General features: G+C 40.6%; 1 protein-coding gene across 9 annotated transcripts in view; it reads right to left on the bottom strand.

Moving 5' to 3' along the window:
- Positions 1-165: 165 nt before the first annotated feature.
- CEP192 (centrosomal protein 192) overlaps positions 166-20,983 on the bottom strand; it is a 132,750-nt gene continuing 111,932 nt past the window's right edge. For 5 of the 9 annotated variants that reach the window (XM_049620481.1, XM_049620485.1, XM_049620480.1 and 2 more), the window contains 10 exons: positions 20,497-20,620; positions 18,627-18,732; positions 17,986-18,193; positions 15,233-15,312; positions 14,197-14,292; positions 9,475-9,594; positions 8,912-9,033; positions 6,195-6,324; positions 5,686-5,744; positions 166-613 (listed from right to left, as the gene is read on the bottom strand). In XM_049620481.1, the coding sequence (XP_049476438.1) occupies positions 472-613; positions 5,686-5,744; positions 6,195-6,324; positions 8,912-9,033; positions 9,475-9,594; positions 14,197-14,292; positions 15,233-15,312; positions 17,986-18,193; positions 18,627-18,732; positions 20,497-20,620 (1,187 nt within the window). In that variant the 3' untranslated portion in view covers positions 166-471. Of the gene's footprint in view, positions 614-5,685; positions 5,745-6,194; positions 6,325-6,352; positions 7,623-8,911; positions 9,034-9,474; positions 9,595-12,782; positions 13,496-14,196; positions 14,293-15,232; positions 15,313-17,985; positions 18,194-18,626; positions 18,733-20,496; positions 20,621-20,983 lie in introns of those variants that run through there. The other 4 variants (XM_049620482.1, XM_049620483.1, XR_007455460.1 and 1 more) reach the window with 4 other exon arrangements.

Below are 20,983 nucleotides of genomic sequence, written 5' to 3'. Positions count from 1 at the left end.
AACGAAAAAAAGAAAGGGCGGGGGGGGGGGATCGGTGTGGGGGGAAGGAAGGGGGGGGGGGGGGGGGGGGGGGGGGGGGAACCACAAAACAGACCCAGTAGCTTGAAAATAATTAGAATAAAGCAATATTCTGATTTCTGTATTACATGATATAAAAAAGACAGGTTCAATGGAAATGGAAGTTTATTTCTGGTTATACCACATTAAAATATACACCATATTTATTCAGAGTATCATAATCAATGCAAAAATAGAACTCTCTTGTCCCCTATAAAAAAGTTAAGTACAATGCTGTGGGCTATATACATGATATTTTAGTCAGGTCTTCATTCAGTGTTAGCTTCTCAAAACAAACAAAAATCTAGTTATCAAAACAATCTTACAAAATATATACAAAAGAATATTGCAGTGTAAAAACAAAATGAAGTTACCAAAATATAACTTATGTAGTTTACTTTGCATCAAATGTATCTAGTTAATTTTTTCAAGAGCTTCACCCATGAGTCGAATAGCAACACTCTTGCCTTCATCTGTTTGAATAACCAGCAAAGCTTCAAATCTGCCTGCCGACTTTGGTCTGAACTGCACAGGCATGTTGATATAATGCTGGGCTCTGGAAAGAGAAAGGAAAGGTCGTCGGCCTGGTGCTACAGCAGCACGTGCATCACCCACCACTGTAACCAGCTCCGTGCATGGCAGGGTGCGGTCGGATTTTGATGGAAGAACTCAGCAGAGTTATGTCTGGTTTAAATTTGGTTCTCATTTCTTTAATGCTATTATTTAACAAGAAACTGGCACAGAGAAGGGGAAAATCTAAAACCTGATTCAAATAGTATTGCATATATATTCCTGGCCATCCAAAAAAATAGGAAAAGGGAAACAAGAGGTCTGTTCTATTGCATGTGAAAGTGTTCTGTCCGCAGGCAGGTAGCCATCTGCCCAAGAAAGGGCAGAGGAACAGGGGACCCCCGACCCTCCTTCAGCAGCATGCTCAACTGGGGAGAGTATGAACCCATGCCACTCGTGCCGGTCATTAACAGGGCTGTGCAGGTTCTGTTCCACCAGCATTCGTGTGAACTTTTATTAAAAAACTGTCTTGAAAATTTATTTTTAGATTACGTTTGACCATTGAACAACATGGGTTTGAACTGATGTACACACGGGACAGCAGCATTGGCAGTGAGGCAGTGGGCATGAGCCTGCTCAGACTGAGTATGGCATCTAGGTCACTGCCATCAAATGCTGCCAAGAGGCCAGAGCTTGATGTACTATCATTTTCTTGATAACACTTTCTTTTCTCTAGCTTACTTTATTGTAAGAATATAGTACATAATACATTTAATATACAAAAGTTATGTTAATTGACTATGTTATTGGTAAGGCTTCTGGTCAACAGTGGGCTATTATAAATTTAGTTTTGGGGGGAGTCAAAAGTTATACACAGATTTTCTACCACATGGGGGTTGACACCCCTAATCCTTGCTCTGTTCAAGGGTCAGCTGTATAGAAGCAGGTAATGAGTACCCTGTGTTTAAAAGTATTATGTTGGGAGGTTTCTGTTCACAAAACCAGGTCCCAAGAGCTTAAAATACACCTTTATCCTCATGGTGAATGAAACTACATAAAGTTCATCAAAGCCTATGTGATGTCACTGACTTTTAGTCTTGTTTTGAGTGAAAATTAATAGCTTTCAGACTTCCCTCAGAGGGAAGGTAGTTCATCCCTGAGTCTCATTTCCAAACTACATGTCTTAAAGTTCAGCAATCGGAACTGATATATGCTTTTGTTTCCAACACATTTCCTGTGTACAGTGTTAGCTTTTGGGTATATAATTGCAGTGGGCTAAAAATTTAGAAAACAGTTTTAGTATTTCAAAGCCCTTTTCCTGGATATAACTGATAATGCAGAATTTTAAAAATACATGCATACATACACACACACACACACACAAAATTTTTAAGTCTGGGTTATTTTCCCCTAATGCATTATACCCTAATTTCCCATGTCCAAATTTAAAAACACAGTACCTAGTGCCCGGCACTGACAAACTACCATTTTCTCTTTCATGTTAGCATTTCAGTACCCAGAATAATGTAGTACAATTTGCCAACTTAAGAGGCTTTATAACTTATGAATTGCTAAAAGTAATAAAATATCCTGAAATAAATCTGACAGATCCCATCATTAACAAATTTTAATATAGAACACAGAACTGTTCTATATTCAACTGAGAAAGTGTTTTAAAAATGTATTATGATAAACATATATCATCTGTTTTAGACTTACAGATACTCTGAATAAACTTGAATGCAATTTAGAAAGAACTATAAAATTTAACATAGTTCTAGAACACTTCAAGTAACATGGATATATTTACCATAGTACCTTGTACTATTATTAAAAACTGCTTTTAATCTCTGTCTACACACACACACACACACACACACACACAACTTTAAACGTTAAAGGTAACAGTAAAGTATGCTGAACCCAGGGGACAGGTCTAGCTCAAAATCCCTTACCAGGTACCAGGCAAGGGCTACTGTTACGGCACAGGCACACAAAGAGTAAAGATGCTTTAAGAGAGGGACACAGTAGCTGTGAACATGCACTCAAACTGCCTCCTCCACTGCCTGCCCCCATCTACAGAACCTGAAAATTCTATAAACCATCATTTTTCTTTTCTTTCTTTTAATTTAAAAGGAATACTCTGTATAGGAAAAAGCAGCTCATTAGCACAGCCGAGGTACCATCACGAAGTAACAAACTGCTTGGTTCCTGTGTGTGCTGGTGAGAAGTAACAACAGCTCAGTGACAGCACTGTCCCTGGCTGTGACTTCTGTGAGAAAACCCTCGGGAATGAGACAGCAGGGTCTGGCAGGTCAGCAGCAGGAGCCTGCCAGGACGCTGGGTGCATGCAGACGTGGGCACAGGAGAGGGGAAACATGTCACTAAAATGCCACAGCAGAGATTAAACTAGAATAAAACAATAGGTTAACAGAAGAACGCTTTTCAGGGCTAAGTGGGAACATGAATGAATTCTTTTTATGGAGATATGATAGAGATGGTCACCTAGAGCCCCCAAAACGACCTTTACAAAAAAACTGATAATCAGGGTTTCCTTGTCCCTATTACCTTCCTTATAATCTATTGCTTTAAGGGGGTATATCCCTGGGGCGCCTCGGTGGCTCAGTCGGTTAAGCGTCTGACTTCAGCTCAGGTCATATCTCACGGTTCGTGGGTTCGAGCCCCGCATTGGGCTCTGTGCTGACAGCTCGGAGACTGGAGCCTGCTTTGGATTCTGTGTCTCCCTCTCTCTCTGCCCACCACCCCCACTCACGCTCTGTCTCCCCCCATCTCAAAAATAAACACAAAAAAAATTTTTTTTAAATAATAAAATAAAAAAAGGGGGGGTATATCCCCAACACCCATCCATGTTCCCCGCCTCTGCATTAGACAAAACCCCCGGAACCTCTGGGTGAAGCTCTTCTGGCCTATTTATGTTGCAGTTCATATCCCAAAGGCCTCGGGGCACTTTCATGTGTAAAAGCAGCCCCATCATGCCTCACAACTGCCCCGGGGAGGTGCATACTTGTAAGGCACTGATTACCTCATGTACCCTAGAGATGAGTAAAGTCACATTATTACTCTGGAAGGGTGGAGCTAATGGTATCATAGAACAAAGAACCATCTAATGAACAAAAACGCCACTAAAAGAAAGCTGGGAACTGCTTTTCAGATTCTCAGAAGAGATTCTGTTCCACCTGCCAAAGCAAGCTAATCACTGCTCTCCCCCAGCACTTGTATTTCATGAGCCCCTGTTCAAAGTCAAAGTGTCTAATATTTGGGATAAATACAAAAGCACTCAACACTTACAAGAAGAAGCACCATTATTTCAGTTTTGTGTAAAAATTTTCAAGTGAGCTACTGTAGCAAATTTTTGCTTCTGCAAAGTTGAAAGAAGTCATTCTTATGTATAAAGAAACCAGCTTTTCTGCTTTACTTTATGTAAAATTTTAGCCTGTGGAGGAGTCAGGAGAGAAGTTTTTCTGTGACCTGGGGTGTACTTCACTTGGTCTTCTCACTCATGTATTTAAGCAGCGTCCATCTACTGTTAACAGTCTAGCACCACCTGTCTTAAACCAGTAGGGCAAAGCCTCACTGACTGGAGGTCCACAGGCTGCTGGGAGTCAAGGACTCAAGAGTAGAGAAGCTGGAAAATGTTGTTAGTGTTTTTTGTTTTTTGTTTTTTAAAGTTAGGCCTTTCTGGGGCGCCTGGGTGGCTCAGTCGGTTAAGGGTCTGACTTCTGCTCAGGTCATGATCTCACAGTCTGTGGGCTTGAGCCCCGCATTGGGCTCTGTGCCGACAGCTCAGAGCCTGGAGCCTGCTTCAGATTCTGTGTCTCCCTCTCTGCCCCTCTCCTGCTTGTGTTCTGTCTGTCTGTCTCTCCCTCTCTCAAAAATAAATAAACATTAAAAAAAAAAAAACCAAATAAATGAAGTTAGGTCTTTCTCCTCCATGTGGCTGTTGAAGGGATTAATGGAAAAGCATGGACATGCAGGCAACTGTGGTGTTCCATCAAAATCTGTGGGGCTGGTCTTCACAGACCGCCCCCCCCACCCCCAGTAGGCTGGCTGAAATTAGGGCATTGTCAGTACTGCTGAAGATGTCACCACCTGCTGAGCATCTCCCATAGGGCCAGGTGCTGACACCCACAGATGGCTTACGTCAGCCTCCTAAGGAGCCCAGGTTGCCAGGAGCACTGCATTTCACAAATCAGGAAACCTAGGCTTAGAGACGTGAAGCCTATGATAACTTTCTAGATACATTCATTGTTTAATTTGCAGTTTGTGTCCTTAAGTCAATCCCCTGGGAGGCAAAGGGAGTGCCAGAACCTCAAGTACAGGAATAGCAGGTTTGGAGGGAAAAGAAAGAGAAGGAGACGAGAGAAGGGCCTCCCCCACACAGTGTCTTATCTTTTCAGGATCTAGAGATACATGTAACTTTCCAGAGTATGGCACTGCTGGCCTTAGTACCTCAGGAAGAGGCAGTCCTAGACTAGTCCTAGGCACAGTGGTCCAAGTTTTCATGCAACGTGTTTTCGGAATCATCTAATGCTAAAATGAAATACCTACGATTAAGTAGCTTAAAGATTCAAAGATGAAAAGAAAATTATTCTTCAGTGTTAAGTCCAATAGAACCCTACTATTAAACCAGTTTGAGATATCAATCTAAATGTATATCATATGGAAAATGAAGAGTAGCAAGGATTACAAGAAAATGAGGCCCGGATTTAAGAACAATATAGGGTATTTGAAGAATGACAACTAGAAAATATCATAATAAAAGTTTCCCCAGTTAATCTGGGAAGGTTTTTGTCCCAATTATTGAGAATTTAACTCCTTGATTCTTAGCACAGTGAAAATAACATTTAAAGCAGGAATTATTCTAAAGTTAATCACAAGATGATTAAGCTTCTATGTATTTATGCGGCTGGCAAAATACCAGATAACAGGAATCATATGCTAAGTCCAAACCATTGCACAAAGTTTGGGTTGTTAGACAGTAGAGCACACTTATGGGCAGTCGTGAAATGATTTCCCTGCAGGCTCCTCAGCTCTTTTTAGTCCTGAAAACAAAGTCCTGCACTAGGATGAGAACATTTTGATTTATAATAAACTCACCTCAAAGAATATTTTGAATGTTTGACGTAGAAAGGCTCTCTGGGACTTAAAAACTTCAGCTGGAATTTAATATGAAACACTTTATGAAATTATGCAAGTTAGATATTTGAGCATACTTAAAACATTTCTTTAAAGATATTTAGTAAATTTAAGTGTAGTCACAAAATTAGGTAATTGCACATGAAAACAAATTTAAAAGAATTTCAATATGAATTTATCCTAGTTCTGACTAGAGTAAATGCTATCCAGAAATATGTTGGTATAATGGTACAGAAGAAAGAGAAAATGAGAGAAAACTTTAAAAATGAAAATATGAAAACAAATGCTAAATATTTTAATTCTTCCCATGAGTATCTTTCCAAATGCAGTATGAGTCATTTAAAAAATTAACTCATTATTATAACTTAAGTATAATCTATAAAACAAGCTTCTAAATTATTAGGAAAATATTTATAAAATAGTTGAATATATCCACTTTCCCAAAGCCCACAGTACTATTTCCAACTTACAGAGTGTGTAATGAAAGAATTATTTCGCAAGTTGACTTTCAGCGTCCTTGATTCCCCGACCCTAGTCGGCAGAAACTGATATACATCTTCTGGGGCATAAACCCCACGGTGAGTCAAGTCAAGCTGCCTGCTTTGGAAACATGTTGAAAAGTTAACCTATAAATTCCACAGTAAGTTAGGCTATATACATTAATCTTAAAAGTGTTGATTTGTGTTTTCTCTCACAACTCAGAAAATAGTTCTGTAACAGCAACTTCACTAGTCTGTGTGAAGAGAAAATGCCCACCAGAGCACTCAGATAAGGTGCGGGATCAGCCACTAAGTGGGACAGGACAGTACCCCTTTCTCCTCAGGGGGGGTGGGGCTCTAGCTCCCCGCTCAGCTCACACTCAATGCATCCACAGGTGTTCCCTTCACCTTAGTCCATTTCAGCTGGACCACTCCCAGTGCAGTCCATGGGATGATCCCCATTTTTCAGGACAGACTACCCTGAGAGTGGAACACAAGCTCTGGCCTCTTGGCAGCATTTGATGGCAGTGACCTAGATGCCATACTCAGTCTGAGCAGGCTAATGCCCACTCCCTCACTGCCAATGCTGCTGTCCCGTTGGCCTAGTCCTCAACATCCCTAACTGTTCTTCCTGCAGTCTCCGTAGGCAATCCCATCTCAGTGATCCATCGACCCGACCTCATTACTTCCAGATCTGAGCCTCTGGGCAACATGCCTATCACCACACAATGATATGTCACCATAAATACAGACTAAACCCGGGATCTTTCTCCTCAAACCTGACCCTCCACTTGTTTTTCTGAGAGCCAACCTTGACCCTCTTTCTCTCTCAAGCCCCCTTACTCAACCCATCCACTGAGTCCTTCAAATTTTCTTCCTATATACCTCTCAGATCTATCCATTTCTCATCATTTTCCTTGACACTACTTTAATCCTGGTCTGGTTAATAATAGCTTCTGACTTGTTTTACCATATCTACCCTGGCCCCCTCCTAATCAGCCTGTACCACAGACAGAGGATTTTTCTATAAATACTGAAATCTGATCATGTCACTCAGTGGTTTCCAACAGCTTCCCAAATAAACCCCCAAGTTAACATCTGACATGCAAGGCTCTGTGTGGTCTGCCTCTGCCCACCCACCCTCTGGCCTCCCCTCACATACTCTCCCTCCCTCTGGGCTCTAGGCCTATGTGCTGCCTTTGGTTCCTCGAGGGCCAACGATCCCCACAAGCCAGTCCTCACAATGCTGGGAACTTTTCCTATGCTCTTTACCTCCATCATTTCCATTCATCCTCCTCAACTTAAAGGTCCCATTTCAGGGAGGCTCTTCCCAGGTATCACACATCAAGCTCCCTGTGTCATGTTTCCCATGTTTCCCATTTATTTCCTTCCAGTCCTTTCCACGAGTTGTAATCAAGCCTGTTAGTGAGATAATTTGTTGATGTGCTGCCTCCTCCTCCAGGAAGTGAAGTCCATGGAGGCAAGGACAAGGGCAGTTTTGCTTCCACTACTTGGCACATGGTGTGTGCTCAGTAATTACGAGATGAGCAGATGAGTAAACAGCATCAAAAGAGTGTGGTAAGAACACATACTCTTCAAAGGAGCCTAATTTCTTACAAAATACATTATTTACTCCTATTAGAAAATAAATGACCACATTTATATTAAATTTAGTAGGTATTCAACATATATTTTTCTTATAAGCATCTTCCTCCAGAACAAAGTTAGATCTAAATATTAGTTACTTAAGGATTGTAAAAAACATGTGTATTAGGTAAAATAACTTAACTATTTTCATCACAACTGTGTAAGCTACTGGTATAAAATACACATTTTAAAAAGTTTTTAAGAATCGGCTTTTGTACAATGTTTTTGGGAACATAAAATGGTATGGCCACTTCAGGAAAACAATTTGGCAGTTTGTTTTAAAGTTAAACACATACTTTTAAACAGCGTGCCTGGGTGGCTCAGTCAGTTAAGTGGCCAGCTCCTGATTTCTGCTCAGACATGTTCGAGCCCCATGTCAGGCTCTGTGCTGTCAGCACAGAGCCTGCTTGGTATTCTCTCTCTCCCCCTGTCTCTCCCCTGCCCTGCTCACACTCTCTTTCTCTCTCTCAAAAATAAATAAATAAACATTTAAAAATTTAAAAAATATAAATAAAGTTAAACACATGCTTACCATGTGACTCAGCAATTCTACTTTTCAGGTATTTTTACCCAAAAGAAATTAAAAAAATATCTCCACAAAAATACACACAATAGTGTTCATAGCACCTTCCTTTATAATGGCTCCAAATGAGAAGCTACCCAAGTGTCATCATGAAAATGAATAAATTGTGATATGTTCACATAAAGCAATACTCAACAATGAAAAGGGACAAACTACAGACATACTCGACAACACAAATGAATCCCCAAAAATTATGTGTGGTGAAAGAAGCCAGACTCAAGGGGTGTGTATGTGTATGAAATTCAACAAAACCAACCTATGCCAAAAAATGAGAACAGAACAAATACTGGGGTGAGGGCAGGGCTGACTGCAAAGGGATGTGTAAGATCTTTCTGGGTGAGAGAAATGCTCTGTCTTGACTGGAGTGGTAGCAATGCATGGAAACTCATAGGTAAGGTCACTGAGCATTTTACTGTATATAATTATATCTCAGTAAAGTACTGGAAAATATGCCATAAGAATGACAAAAACAACATACCCAGGTACGAGAGCAGAAGCCTCTGATACAGCTGGTCTCCGGGGTTTAACTAAATTATCTAGTTTAATGAGAGAGTTTGTGGAAATTTCTGAATTTTCAGGCTCATTTTCTGTTTTGACACTCTGTATAAAAAAAAAAAATCACAGGGTGGGGGATGAGAAATCAATACTAGGAAAATATCTGGAAATTTACCCATTTGAATTCTACTATTTCCTTCTTAATTTTTCAAAGAAAACTTAAGATTTTTAAATTCCCTAAATTGCAAACACTATACCTTATACTGTTCAGTTTCTTTTACACACACACACACACACACACACACACACACACACGCTCTTAATCAAGTCAAACATAGATTTCATAGAGCCAAACCCAGACTTCAAACATGCCAATCAATCAAGGCAAATAAGAAAATTAAGATTACAGGGCCAGACAACAGAATTAATGAAATTAGAATACCAGGAAAATAGTCTGCACTTTCAGGACAGTTTTCCATGTCAATTTCACTTAATGTTTTTAATATATACACACAATAATTTACTTAAATTCAGTGTAACACTCACTTGTCCAGAGAGTTGAAACCTCAAGGTATGTTTCATGTGAGGCTCTTTAAGGGGGTGACACTCAACATCCCAAAACTGAGCATAATCTCCTCTATCTCTGGGCAAAAACATGATGGAGACCTACAAAACAACACATCCAGGGAAGAAATTTAGACGTAAATCTCATGTACCTGTAATTGGTATACGGTTTTGCACTGGCTAGTTTTGCCGCTAACTGAAAAAGAATTTGAACAATTCTACTTTTGGTGGTCTTGTTACTATATACCACATCCAAAATACATTTTTATTTAGAGTTCTATGTAACATATTCCTCAAAATGTAAATGTTATTTACATTATCAAAAAATTCTAGAGCTGTCATGTACAAGACCTAAATGAGGAAGGTCACCCCAGAAACACAATCCAGTCTTTCATTACAATGCTTATGGAACCCTCTGCTGGCCATGCAGTAAAGGCCTAATGCCCAGAACCAGTTACCCTGACCACACACCTCAAAGTTATACATATGAACTGTAGGAGTACAACCTATAAAAAGCTCAGGATGAGAAAGCTGTAATATTTAAAAGTAGTATCTTACAAAGTTTACCAGTGTTAAGTGCTTCCTTTATCAAAGAATTTAGTGTTAAAAATACTATTAGTTAGGTTAATCACTAATCAGTATCTTTGGATCTGAACTTAACATTAAAACTCTTAAGTGACCCTAATTTGATCACTAATTATACACATCAATAGTTGTGCTTTTTGGTAGTATTTCCTTAAATGGTCCCAGAATGATGTGCCTTACTTAGGCAGGAGATGTTAGAAGATCTCCCATAACATAAATTAAGTACCCAGACCTGGAATTCAGTTAACAAATGTGATCTGGCAGTATGGTAAGCAAAAAACAAAGACTTCATGGAGGTTTCATTTCTATGTCTGGTACTATGTGAAAGGAGAAATTCCCAAGAGACAATCTAGTCCTGCATCCTTGTTTTTCCTTTCTCAAAGCTTCATTGAGACAGAATTCATATACCATACAGTTCACCCACTTCAAGTGTGGTCAGGGTTTTTAGTATAGTTTCAGAACTGGGCACCCACCACCACAATCTGATTTTAAAATATTTTCAACAATCCAAAAAGAATCCCCATACCGTCAGCAGTCATTTCCCACTCCCCTCTCTCACTCCCATGTCCAGCAAGGACATATTTACCTTCCGTCTCTACAGATTTACCTATTTTACACACTCCACACGCACTGAATCATATACTATGTGGCCTTTTGTGTCTGGACTATTTCACTTAGCATGTTTTTTCAAGGTTCATGTGGTAGCATATTATCAGTGCTTCATTCCCTTTTATTGCCAAGTAATATTTCATTGCATGGACATACATTTTGTTTATCCACCTATCAGTAGATGGACATTTGGGTTATTTCTATCCTTTTTTTCATTTTTAATTTTTTTTTAATGTTTATTTTTGAGAGACAGAGTGTGAGCAGGGAGGGGCAGAGAGAGAGGGAGACACAGAATCCTTACCAGGCTCCAGGCTCTGAGCTGTCAGCACAGAGCCTGACGCGGAGCTCGAACTCATAGACTGTGAGAACTCAGCTTGAACTCATGACTTGGGTCGAAGTTGGATGCTTAACCGACTGAGCCACCCAGGCTCTAGCCACCCTCTATCCTTTTTGGCTGTGAATATTTGTGTATAAATCTTTGTTTGAATGCTGGTTTTCAATGTTTTGGGATATATGTCCAGAAGTGGAGTTGCTGGCTCATAGGGTAAGTCTACATTTACTTTACTGAGGAACCGTCAAACTATTTTTCATTGCAGCTGTAACCATTTTCCATTCCCACCAGCAATGTACGAAGGTCTTAATTTCTCCGTATCTTTGCCAACACTTATTACTGTCTGGTTTTTGAAATCAGTCATCCTGGGGCATGAAGTGATATCTCATTGTGGTTTTGTTTTTGCATTTCCCTGATGAACAGTAATTCTAAATATTTTTTCATGTATTTACTGGCCACTTTCATATCTGTTTTTGGAGAAATGTCTATTCAGTTCTTGTACTCATTTTTTAAACAGGTAATTTGTCTTTGTATTATCTAGTTGTAAGAGTCTTTTTACTCATTTTGGATACAAGCCCTTAGTTAACATAGGACTTCTAAATATTTTTCTCCCATAATCGGGGATGCCTTTTTGCTTTTTAAAAAATTTTTTAAAATGTTTATTGTTGAGAGACAGAAAGACACAGAGCGTGAGCAGGGGAGGGGTAGAGAGAGGGGGAGACACAGAATCTGAAGCAGGCTCCAGGCTCTGAGCTGTCAGCACAGAGCCCAATGCGGGGCTTGAACTCACAAACTGTGAGATCAAGAACTGAGCCGAAGTCGGTTGCCCAACCAACTGAGCCACCCAGGCGCCCTGCCTTTTCACTTTCTTAATGGTATCCTTTGATGTACTCAAGTTTTACATTTTGATAATTCATCTATTTTTTCTTTTATCACTGTGCTTTATTGGTGTCACATCTAAAAAACCAAGGCTTGGGGCACCTGGGTGGCTCAGTCGGTTAAGCGGCCGACTTCGGCTCAGGTCATGATCTCGCGGTCCGTGAGTTCGAGCCCCGCGTCGGGCTCTGTGCTGACAGCTCAGAGCCTGGAGCCTGTTTCCGATTCTGTGTCTCCCTCTCTCTGACCCTCCCCCGTTCATGCTCTGTCTCTCTTTGTCTCAAAAATAAATAAACGTTAAAAAAAATTAAAAAAAAAAATAAAAATAAAAAACCAAGGCTTAACTCAAGGTCATAGATATTTACTATGTTATCTTCCAAGAATTTTATAGTTTTAGCTCTTAACATTTAGGTCTATGGTGTACTTCAAGTTACTTTCTGGATACAGTGTGAAGTAAGGGTCAAACTTAATTTGCATGTGGGTATCTGTTGTCTGGGCACCATTTGTTGAAAATACTCTTTCCCTATTGAATTGTCTCAGTACCCTTATTGAAAAAAATCAACTGACTATAAATATTAGGGTATATTTGGGGACTCTCAACTCTATTCCACATATTCTAAATGTCTACCCTTATGTCAACAATACAGTTTTGATTACTGTAGGTTTTGAAAGTAGAAAGTGTGAATCCTCCAACTTTGTTCTGGGTGTTGTATGGAAGTCAATTTGACAATAAATTATATTAAAAAAAAAAAAAGATTGTTTTGATTATGCTGGTTCCCTTGCATGTCTATATGAATTTTAGGACTAACATGTCAATTTCTTTAAAAAACAAACAAAAAAACCAAACACCAACTGGGATTTTCAATTTGGATTATAATGAATCTAGAGATCAATTTAGGAAGTACTGCAATTTTAGTAATGTTAGATCTTCTGATCCATGAACATGGGATGCCTTTCCTGCTGGCTTTTTTTTTTTTCTTCTTTCCAACCCTCCTCCCACCACCTTTGCCCCAAATGTTAAACTTTTGTTGAACAATGTGTCTGTACCCTATTATGCTGCTTTGCCTCTATCGTGGGCTGGGAAGTAAAATAAACTATGCTTGTAGAATAGCAGATCCTTCCCAAAAAGCCAGGCTCTAGAAGCCTGTTATACAGACCTACTAAAGTACACAGTTTGTGATGATCATTGCTCAAAGATTCTTTTATAGTCAGTAATGAGTTTACAACTGTAGCATAGAACTGATTACAAGTCTAATTCCCTGAATAAATGGACCAATGTCATATAAATGGTACAGTTTAACTGAGTTTCAGCTGTTGGCATGAAAAAATGTATTACTGAGGCCAAGTGAATGACTAGTGTCACTAAGATATCTGAAGAAACTATGTCAGGTCTACAAACAAATTAGAGCTTAAGAGGGTCATGAGGGCACCTGGGTGGCTCAGTTGGTTGAGCGTCCGACTTCAGCTCAGGTCATGATCTTGCAGTTCATGGTTTCAAGCCCCACGTCAGGCTCTGTGCTGACAGCTCAGAGCCTGAAGCCTGCTTTGGATTCTGGTCTCCTCTCTCTGTTCCTCCCCTGCTTGCGCTCTGTCTCTCTCTCTCTAAAAAATAAATAAAGTTTAGAAAAAAAAAAAGAACTTAAGAGGGTCATGATACTATGGGGCGCCTGGGTGGCTCAGTCAGTTGAGCATCTGACTCTTGATTTTGGCTCAGGTCATGCTTTCATGGTTTGTGGGATTGAGCCCCATGTGTGTTGACAGCACAGAGCCTGCTTGGGATTCTCTCTCTCCCATTCTCTCTGCCCCTCACCTGCTTGTGCTCTCTCTAAAAAATAAATACACAAACATTAAAAAAATAAAAAGAGGGTCTTGGTACTAAAACGATCCATCACCATTTACCCACGAAGATATATTGTTGACTATGATATGAACACTGACTTGTTTTTAAGTAGTGGTAGATGTTTCTCATAGGGTTAGTGGACAAAACTATCGCCTAGATTAGAGCTACTCGAAGTGTGTTCTAAGTACTGGCAGCCTGCAGGCACATGAAGTGTTTATACCAAAACGTAAATCAATCCTACCACTAAGTATGGCATTTTGTTTAGCTATGTACAAAGCAAGACCTCTGCTGCAGGAAGCACTCCACTGACTTGTACTGAGGCAGACCTCTTCTCCTATGGCAACCTGGCTGTTAGCAGCACTAGTCTAGATGAAGGAACTACTCTGGGTGGAAACAAAAGCACTCCTGGTCAATCAACACCAGTTTCTTACCAAAAGCTGTAAAAAAAAATGTCAACACTCACCTTTTGAATTCCATGGCTTTCCAGTATACCAGAAATAGGAGAACATCTGAATGCTGCATAGGTAGCTCTAAAGACATCTCCACTGTCATTGACTCCCTACAAACATTTAAGCAATCAAATGAAAAAATATAAAAGTCAGTAGATCAATTCAGAGTGAGACCGTTATCTTTATGGTTACCAAGCACACACAAACCGGTTTTGTAGGGCACAGGAGAGCTCAAAGCCTGCCTAGAAGCAGGAGTGCTACTAAACTCAGCTCACACAAGACCTCATGCTGCCTCTCCTCCCTCCATCAGCAACCATTCCTTCCTGGCTACAGTCATCTGTAGGATGACACGCATAATATCAAAGGATTTGCCTTCTCGAAAACCCTGAAGACCCTGTTGAATGTGCATTTTAATAACCTCTGCAAAACTAGTTGTTTATTTCTTTTCAGTAGGTCCAGCACTATCTTTTGCACGTATGTTGTGGGTATTGTGGCTCAAAACTGCTTCTGTCACACAAAACACATGGCAAAAAGGCCACAGTGTTGTAAACAACACACATGACAATATGCTTAATTCAGACAGAACCTACTGGCAGAGACTATTTGCAGTATACAGTAGCTAGCACACACTGACACAGAACATTCACTTCTGTCTCCTGCACTAGCTCCTACCCGCTGAAAACACAAAACAGCACTCAGAACAAGGGAGAGAAAAACGCACATGTGCACGCGCATACACACAATGTTCCATAATAACGCTTTTATATATTTTTCAAAATAGTTATTTCAGATAAAAATCAGGACTGTAGAAGGTAGTTCATTAAATGAGCAAGCCCATATTTTCACATCCATTCTGTAATTTGACTCTCAAAACCACCTTGTGAAAAAGATGGGGCATATATTAACCACATCTATAGAGAAAATCAAGTAAGTGAATTAGTGGAACTAAAAAAGACAATAATCTCAACCTATGCTCATAACTCAGTTTTAAAACACCCTGCATAAAGTGTAAACATTAAAATGAATATATTTAAGGCCATTACTACTGACCTTGACATAAGGTGGAGCTAAAGATGACAGATGCCACTTCACTTCTGTGTTACCATGATTCTCAAGTTCCAGAAAATTTTCTACAAGGAACACACATATCACAACTCAATTCTTGCAGAGGTAAGTAAACAAGCAGATTACTGTGACAATGTGTAACAATGACTAATTACCTCATCATAGGGGGAAAAATACAATCATTAGATCCCCAGAGGAACCCAACAGGAATTTATAGTATTTTCTAACAAAATCAAGATTTACAAGTACCTTATTTTTTTTAATGTTTATTTATTTTTGAGAGAGACAGAGCGTGAGCAGGGGAGGGGCAGAGAGAGGAGACACAGAATCCGAAGCAGGCTCCAGACTGGGAGCTGTTAGCACAGAGCCTGACGCGAGGCTCAAACCCATGAGCTGTGAGATCATGACCTGAGCCGAAGCCAGATGCTTCACCAACTGAGCCACCCAGGTGCCCCTGTCTTGTTTTGGTTTTTAATCAAAGTATAATGAAGGGCTTAAGCAAGAGAGCAATAAGATGATTTACATGTGTAAAGAATTACTGGCTGCTGTGGGAAAGAGAGACCGCTAGGGAGTCAGAGTAGATGAGGAGTCCTGGTAAGGCGCCACAGCAGCAGTTGAGCGAGGATGCATGGGGTGGTGTGTATCAGGCCTGAGTCACAGCAATGGGAGGAAAAGCAGTGGGCAGACAGGGGATCCATTCTGAAGACAGACTGCAAAGGACTTGCTAGTGGACTGGATGAGGAGAGAGAGAGAGAGAGAGGAAAAGCAATCAACTTCCAGGGAATTGGCTTAATGGGCAGACAGTGGTGCCACTCACTGACACAGGTTAAGGCTGGAGAAGCTGGTTTCATGGGTAAAATAAGAGTTCTGTTTGTGAGATGCCCACCCATAGAAGCTGAGCAGGGTGCAGGGAGAGCAGAGAGAAAGAAGGGAACATAAGCAGGCCCAGGAAGAAGAGCCCTCAGTGGAACCTGAGAAGGAGCAAGTGAGGCAGGGAAGACCAGGAGAGGCACAAGAAGTATGTAGTCCAAGAAGGAAGGAGTGGTCGCCAGTGTCGAGAGGTCAAATTAACAAAGACCCATAAGCTTTGCACAGTGGCAGTATCATAGCCAATGAAGTTTATCAGAAGTGCAATTACTGCTAATTGAAAAAAAAGACCCATAGAAGAGATGCTCCCTTTTCAGTGACCTCTATAGCAGTGGGGTCAGGGCAAGATGGCAGCACCAGCTCTGCTACAGACTAACAAAAGGAAGGCAGACAGCACAATCCCACCATGAGGGAGGGATGCCGAGGAAGCAGGGAGAGCAGCAAGGAGACGAGGCCAAAGAAGGTATTCCTTAAACATGTGACGGCAGGGTGCCCTGTGTGCCAACAGAAAGGCATCAACAAAGGGAGAAACTGATGACACAGGAGAAAGAAGAGGTGGAGTAAGGCCTTGAGAAGAGCCTAGCTTCCAAGCAGAAGAGTTTATCTGGGATGGAAGCAGAAGTCTTGCATTTAGTCTAATGGCTTTTATATTGGCAGTGAAGAGTGAGGCAAAGTCAAGAGCTAGAAAGAGTGAGAGCAGGAGCAGCAGATGGATGCTGAGAAGAGATGAAACTGTCAAACGATGGCCAGAAATGGGAAAGGACACACACCAAGGAGGGCTGGTAGGAAAGCCTGGTACTGAGGAGCATCTGAGAGCTGAGACCATGAATCTGTGGACACAGCCCCAGGTTTCTCCAGAAGTGCTGCCTAGTACAGTAGAGACACAGAGCTGGGAGAAGTCTGGCTCTAACAAGGGTTGGGATCTTGCCAGACAGGAATGCAGAAGGAGGGACACACGGCAGTTAAAAACATTCCTAAGGCAGTAACTGCAGTGACAGACCACAGAATTCAAGCAGAAGTGGACGAGGCTGGGGTGGTGGAGAGTGAGAAGGTAGTAGGGCCAATGGCCTGAACATCTGAATGAAGCCACAGAGCTGCTGGAACTCCCAGAGGACACGAGTGGGGAAGACGGGCGAAGCGATGGGTGATGGTCGGAGGGGGACAGTCTTGATGGGCAGTAGAATCTGAGCATGAGTAGGAGACAAAGCCAGTTAGAGAGGCAAGGAGTGGAGGGTCATGTGACAGAAGGTCCAAACCCTTTCCAACAGGTCCCACATGTAATCCCATTCACTGAGACTGAGCCATCACGGGCAGGGGAGAGGGGAGAGCAAAAGCAGTGTTCTCAGGACATTTGAAGAATATTAGCAGTACTAAGTGTCCACTAGGTGACAAACATTGTGCCAAGTGCTTTACATATATTATTTCATTTACTACTCAAAGCCCTCTGTGAGAGGAGTCAATTATGATGGTCATTTTACATATGGGGAAACTGAGTCTATTTAACCTCTGTAGTGCTTCAAAGTCACATTAGTGAGTGACAGAACCAGGTTTTACCCACTTTCCTCTCTTCTTCAGCTGCTAACTTATTAGCAGTCTAGTAAAAGACCTAGTGAGAACTGAGAAGGGATGGTTCTGACCAGGTAGAATCTGAGACTCCCAGAATATAAATAGTTCTTAAACACCTAGATTTAACATTTTAGGATTTTAAAGCTCCCCCAAATCCTGCCCATCATTGAAATGACTACCAGTGACCACCTATCTCCTGAAATAGAGGACAATTTTATCCCTGTTATTACAATATGGCTCACTAAGAACAGTGTTAGACTCAACAGATCAGTGACCATTTGAATTACATAACTTGTGAACCACACCTGAAGTTTCACCAGGTTCTGTTGCAGGAAAAGTAACAGTCTTGTTTCTTATCTCAACTTTTGTGGAAGGTGGTTTTGTCATTGGTTTTACCAGATGACAAACTGAAGGCTCAGTTCCTGGGGAAAGGATTCCAAATGGGCTGGAAGCCAAACGAGTGAGGAGTTCTTTTTGGGTCAAGTCTTCTTGAATTTGAACTTTCACAATTTTCTGAAATGAGCCAAATAAAGGAGATAAGACACAAATGGAGCTATCATTTTAAAGAAACAATTCCTATTTTTAAATCACGGTGGAGAAAAGTAATGCCAAACAAATGGAAAACACTGATGGATGAGAAAGTTTATTCAGATCTCGATGTGAATCTTTGACTCCTCCCTCTCTTCCCCAACTCCCTTCTTTTTCAAAGTAGATTTTGCAAATTAGTAATGGTTTCTAGGCCCCACTCTCCATTCCCGCCCCCACTCAGGAGAACTGTTCAGATCGCTAATGGAAAAACTATGTGCTAAGTGCTCTGTCTGAATAAGTCTAGTTCAGCTGAAAGAATAGCCCCCTTCATTTCATTTCTGAGATGTTAGAGCTAATAAGCCTCATGACACTTAAGCTGCAAAACAGGAAAAATTTGCTTAAAAAACACTAAAAGTACCTTCTGTCCACTGTCACAGTGTATATAAATCAAACCACTCCATGGGAACATTGACTGTTTTGTGGATAAGGAGGAATTAGGACTCACAAGAATTTGTAGCTTACTCCTAAAAAGAAAGAATTTAATAATGAAAAGCAAGAACATCCTATACTTTAATAGCAATAACCACAGAGTTATCAATACTGTTCCATCAATGACCAACTCTTTCCTTGTTGCTCAAGAAGGAGCTGAGAAGAGGCAAGATCCCATCCACATGTGATTTTATATCAGCCCCACCTCCGTGGCTCACAAAAAGTTGAGTGACATAAACCTATGAACCGAAGGGCAAAACTCATGTGAAAAGAGACCAGGCCATAGAAATACCATTTAAAAACCAATTCAAAATTAAAACTTCTGGAGCAAAAGACTAAAATACAGAAGCTCTGAGGCACTTTATCATAAAACTTATCATAATAAAGAATGATACAGTCACAGTATAAAGGGAATTAAATAACTGGGAAAGAAACTGGAAGAAAAAGGGGGGATGGGAAATAAATGAAATATTGTTTTTTTTTTTAATTTTTTAAAAATGTTTTATTTATTTTTAAGAAAGAGAGAGAGACAGAACATGAGTGCAGGCAGGGGGCAGAGAGAGAGGGAGACACAGAATCCTTAGTAGGCTCCAGGCTCTGAGCTGTCAGCACAGGGCCTGATGCGGGGCTTGAACCCAGGAACCGTGAGATCATGACCTGAGCCGAAGTCGGACGCTTAACCGACTGAGCCACCTAGGTGCCCCAACAATATTGCTATTTACCCAGTTGCTAAAATTTTGTGCTCACTGTTCTCTTCAAGAGCTATGGAATGTCAAAGAAGACTTTTAAATGTGGACAATGTAATCATATTTGTGACTTAGAAGAAACGACCAGTTACAAAGGATACGTTGGCATACATATCAAAAATGGCAGAGCAAGATTATTTTCCATTCCTAATGGCTAAATACACAGGGTGACAGAAAAAGTGATTCATGAACAATTCATTTCCCTAACTTTCCAACCATTAATCAGTAAATGTTTAATTGACTGCTTTGGTCCTAGGAATATTTCTCTGGAGTATGCCTAACCATACCTCAATACTAGTCACTAAAACTCTCCTAAAATGCATACTCCATCACTTTGCAAAAGTTAATAAATTCATGCTGCTCTTCTGCAAAGTTGCTATCCCCAAACAGGTAGTGACTTTCAGACGTGAATGTTCTGTGCTGACCCAGACAACGTTCCTGAAAAGCTGTAGAACTGCAGCTTTACCTCCTATCAGTAACTAAGCTGCACACAGTGGACAGCTGTTCATCAGCATTTGGTCCCAAATACTTCCTTCTGTCTTAGACTAGTCTTTGTGCAAAACAGCAAGCTAGGTTATGGCTCAGACATATTAAATATCAGGAAGCTTTGTCTATAAAATGTCCTTTGGACAAAACCAGCAGAATAAATTGAGCCAGACCTAAGATAACCAAGGATAGAACCCTCTGGGCTTTAGGGACTACCACCTCTCATCGTATGCCCAACTGCATCCCTTGCTTTGTAATTTGGTAGGCAGAGTAACACATCTACACATTCTGATGTTTTCCACTCCAGGAAATCCTTCCCACCTCACTCATACCTCTTGACCCTTTTAGGCTATGTACACCATAACTGGCTATGGACATGGTCTCTATTCTGCTAAAGAGCATGAATCCTGAAGTTCACTGTGGTCCCACAAAACCAAATGGAGCTCAGTACGGGGAGCATATGGCAAAATTCTAATGAATAAGTTAAAATGGCGTATTATTTGATCCTTAAAAAGTCACCATGTTAATACCTGAATAAAATCTGGAGGAAAAGGAAGTCATACTTACTCTGGTGGGATAAATCCATGTTGTGGTGTTACTGTAAGGCAATGTGCTGGCCAGTACAACTCAAATTTCAGTAACCTAATGGAATTATTTAAAATCTGGAAACATGCAGTTTTTGCCAGGTCACCTATTATATCAGATAAGTAAGATATAACTTACATTTAGCATTAGTGAAAAAAAAATTAATAAATGGTAAAAATGAATCCTAAATACATTAGTCTACCATCTTATTTTGCTTTACAGGAATTTCAAATCCCTGGTAAAAGAAGACCATTTGTTTACTCTTGGAAACTATAAAGATACTGAACAAAGTTCAACACCCTGAACAAAGAGAAAAAAGGACATCTGGAATTGTTACCCCCTGGTCTTATCTTGGGCACATACATTGGTACCATATTTTTTCCTACTCTGAACCAACTATATCGATGTTAAGACTTAGTAAAATAGGCCAAGTACCTTGGGGCAAGGGATGTGGTAGGATGAAGGGCCC

Source organism: Panthera uncia (assembly GCF_023721935.1).
Source record: "Panthera uncia isolate 11264 chromosome D3 unlocalized genomic scaffold, Puncia_PCG_1.0 HiC_scaffold_8, whole genome shotgun sequence".
Lineage (NCBI taxonomy): Eukaryota > Metazoa > Chordata > Mammalia > Carnivora > Felidae > Panthera > Panthera uncia.
The sequence above is the reverse complement of the archived record's forward strand: the minus strand, read 5'-3'. Positions and strand labels throughout refer to the sequence as shown.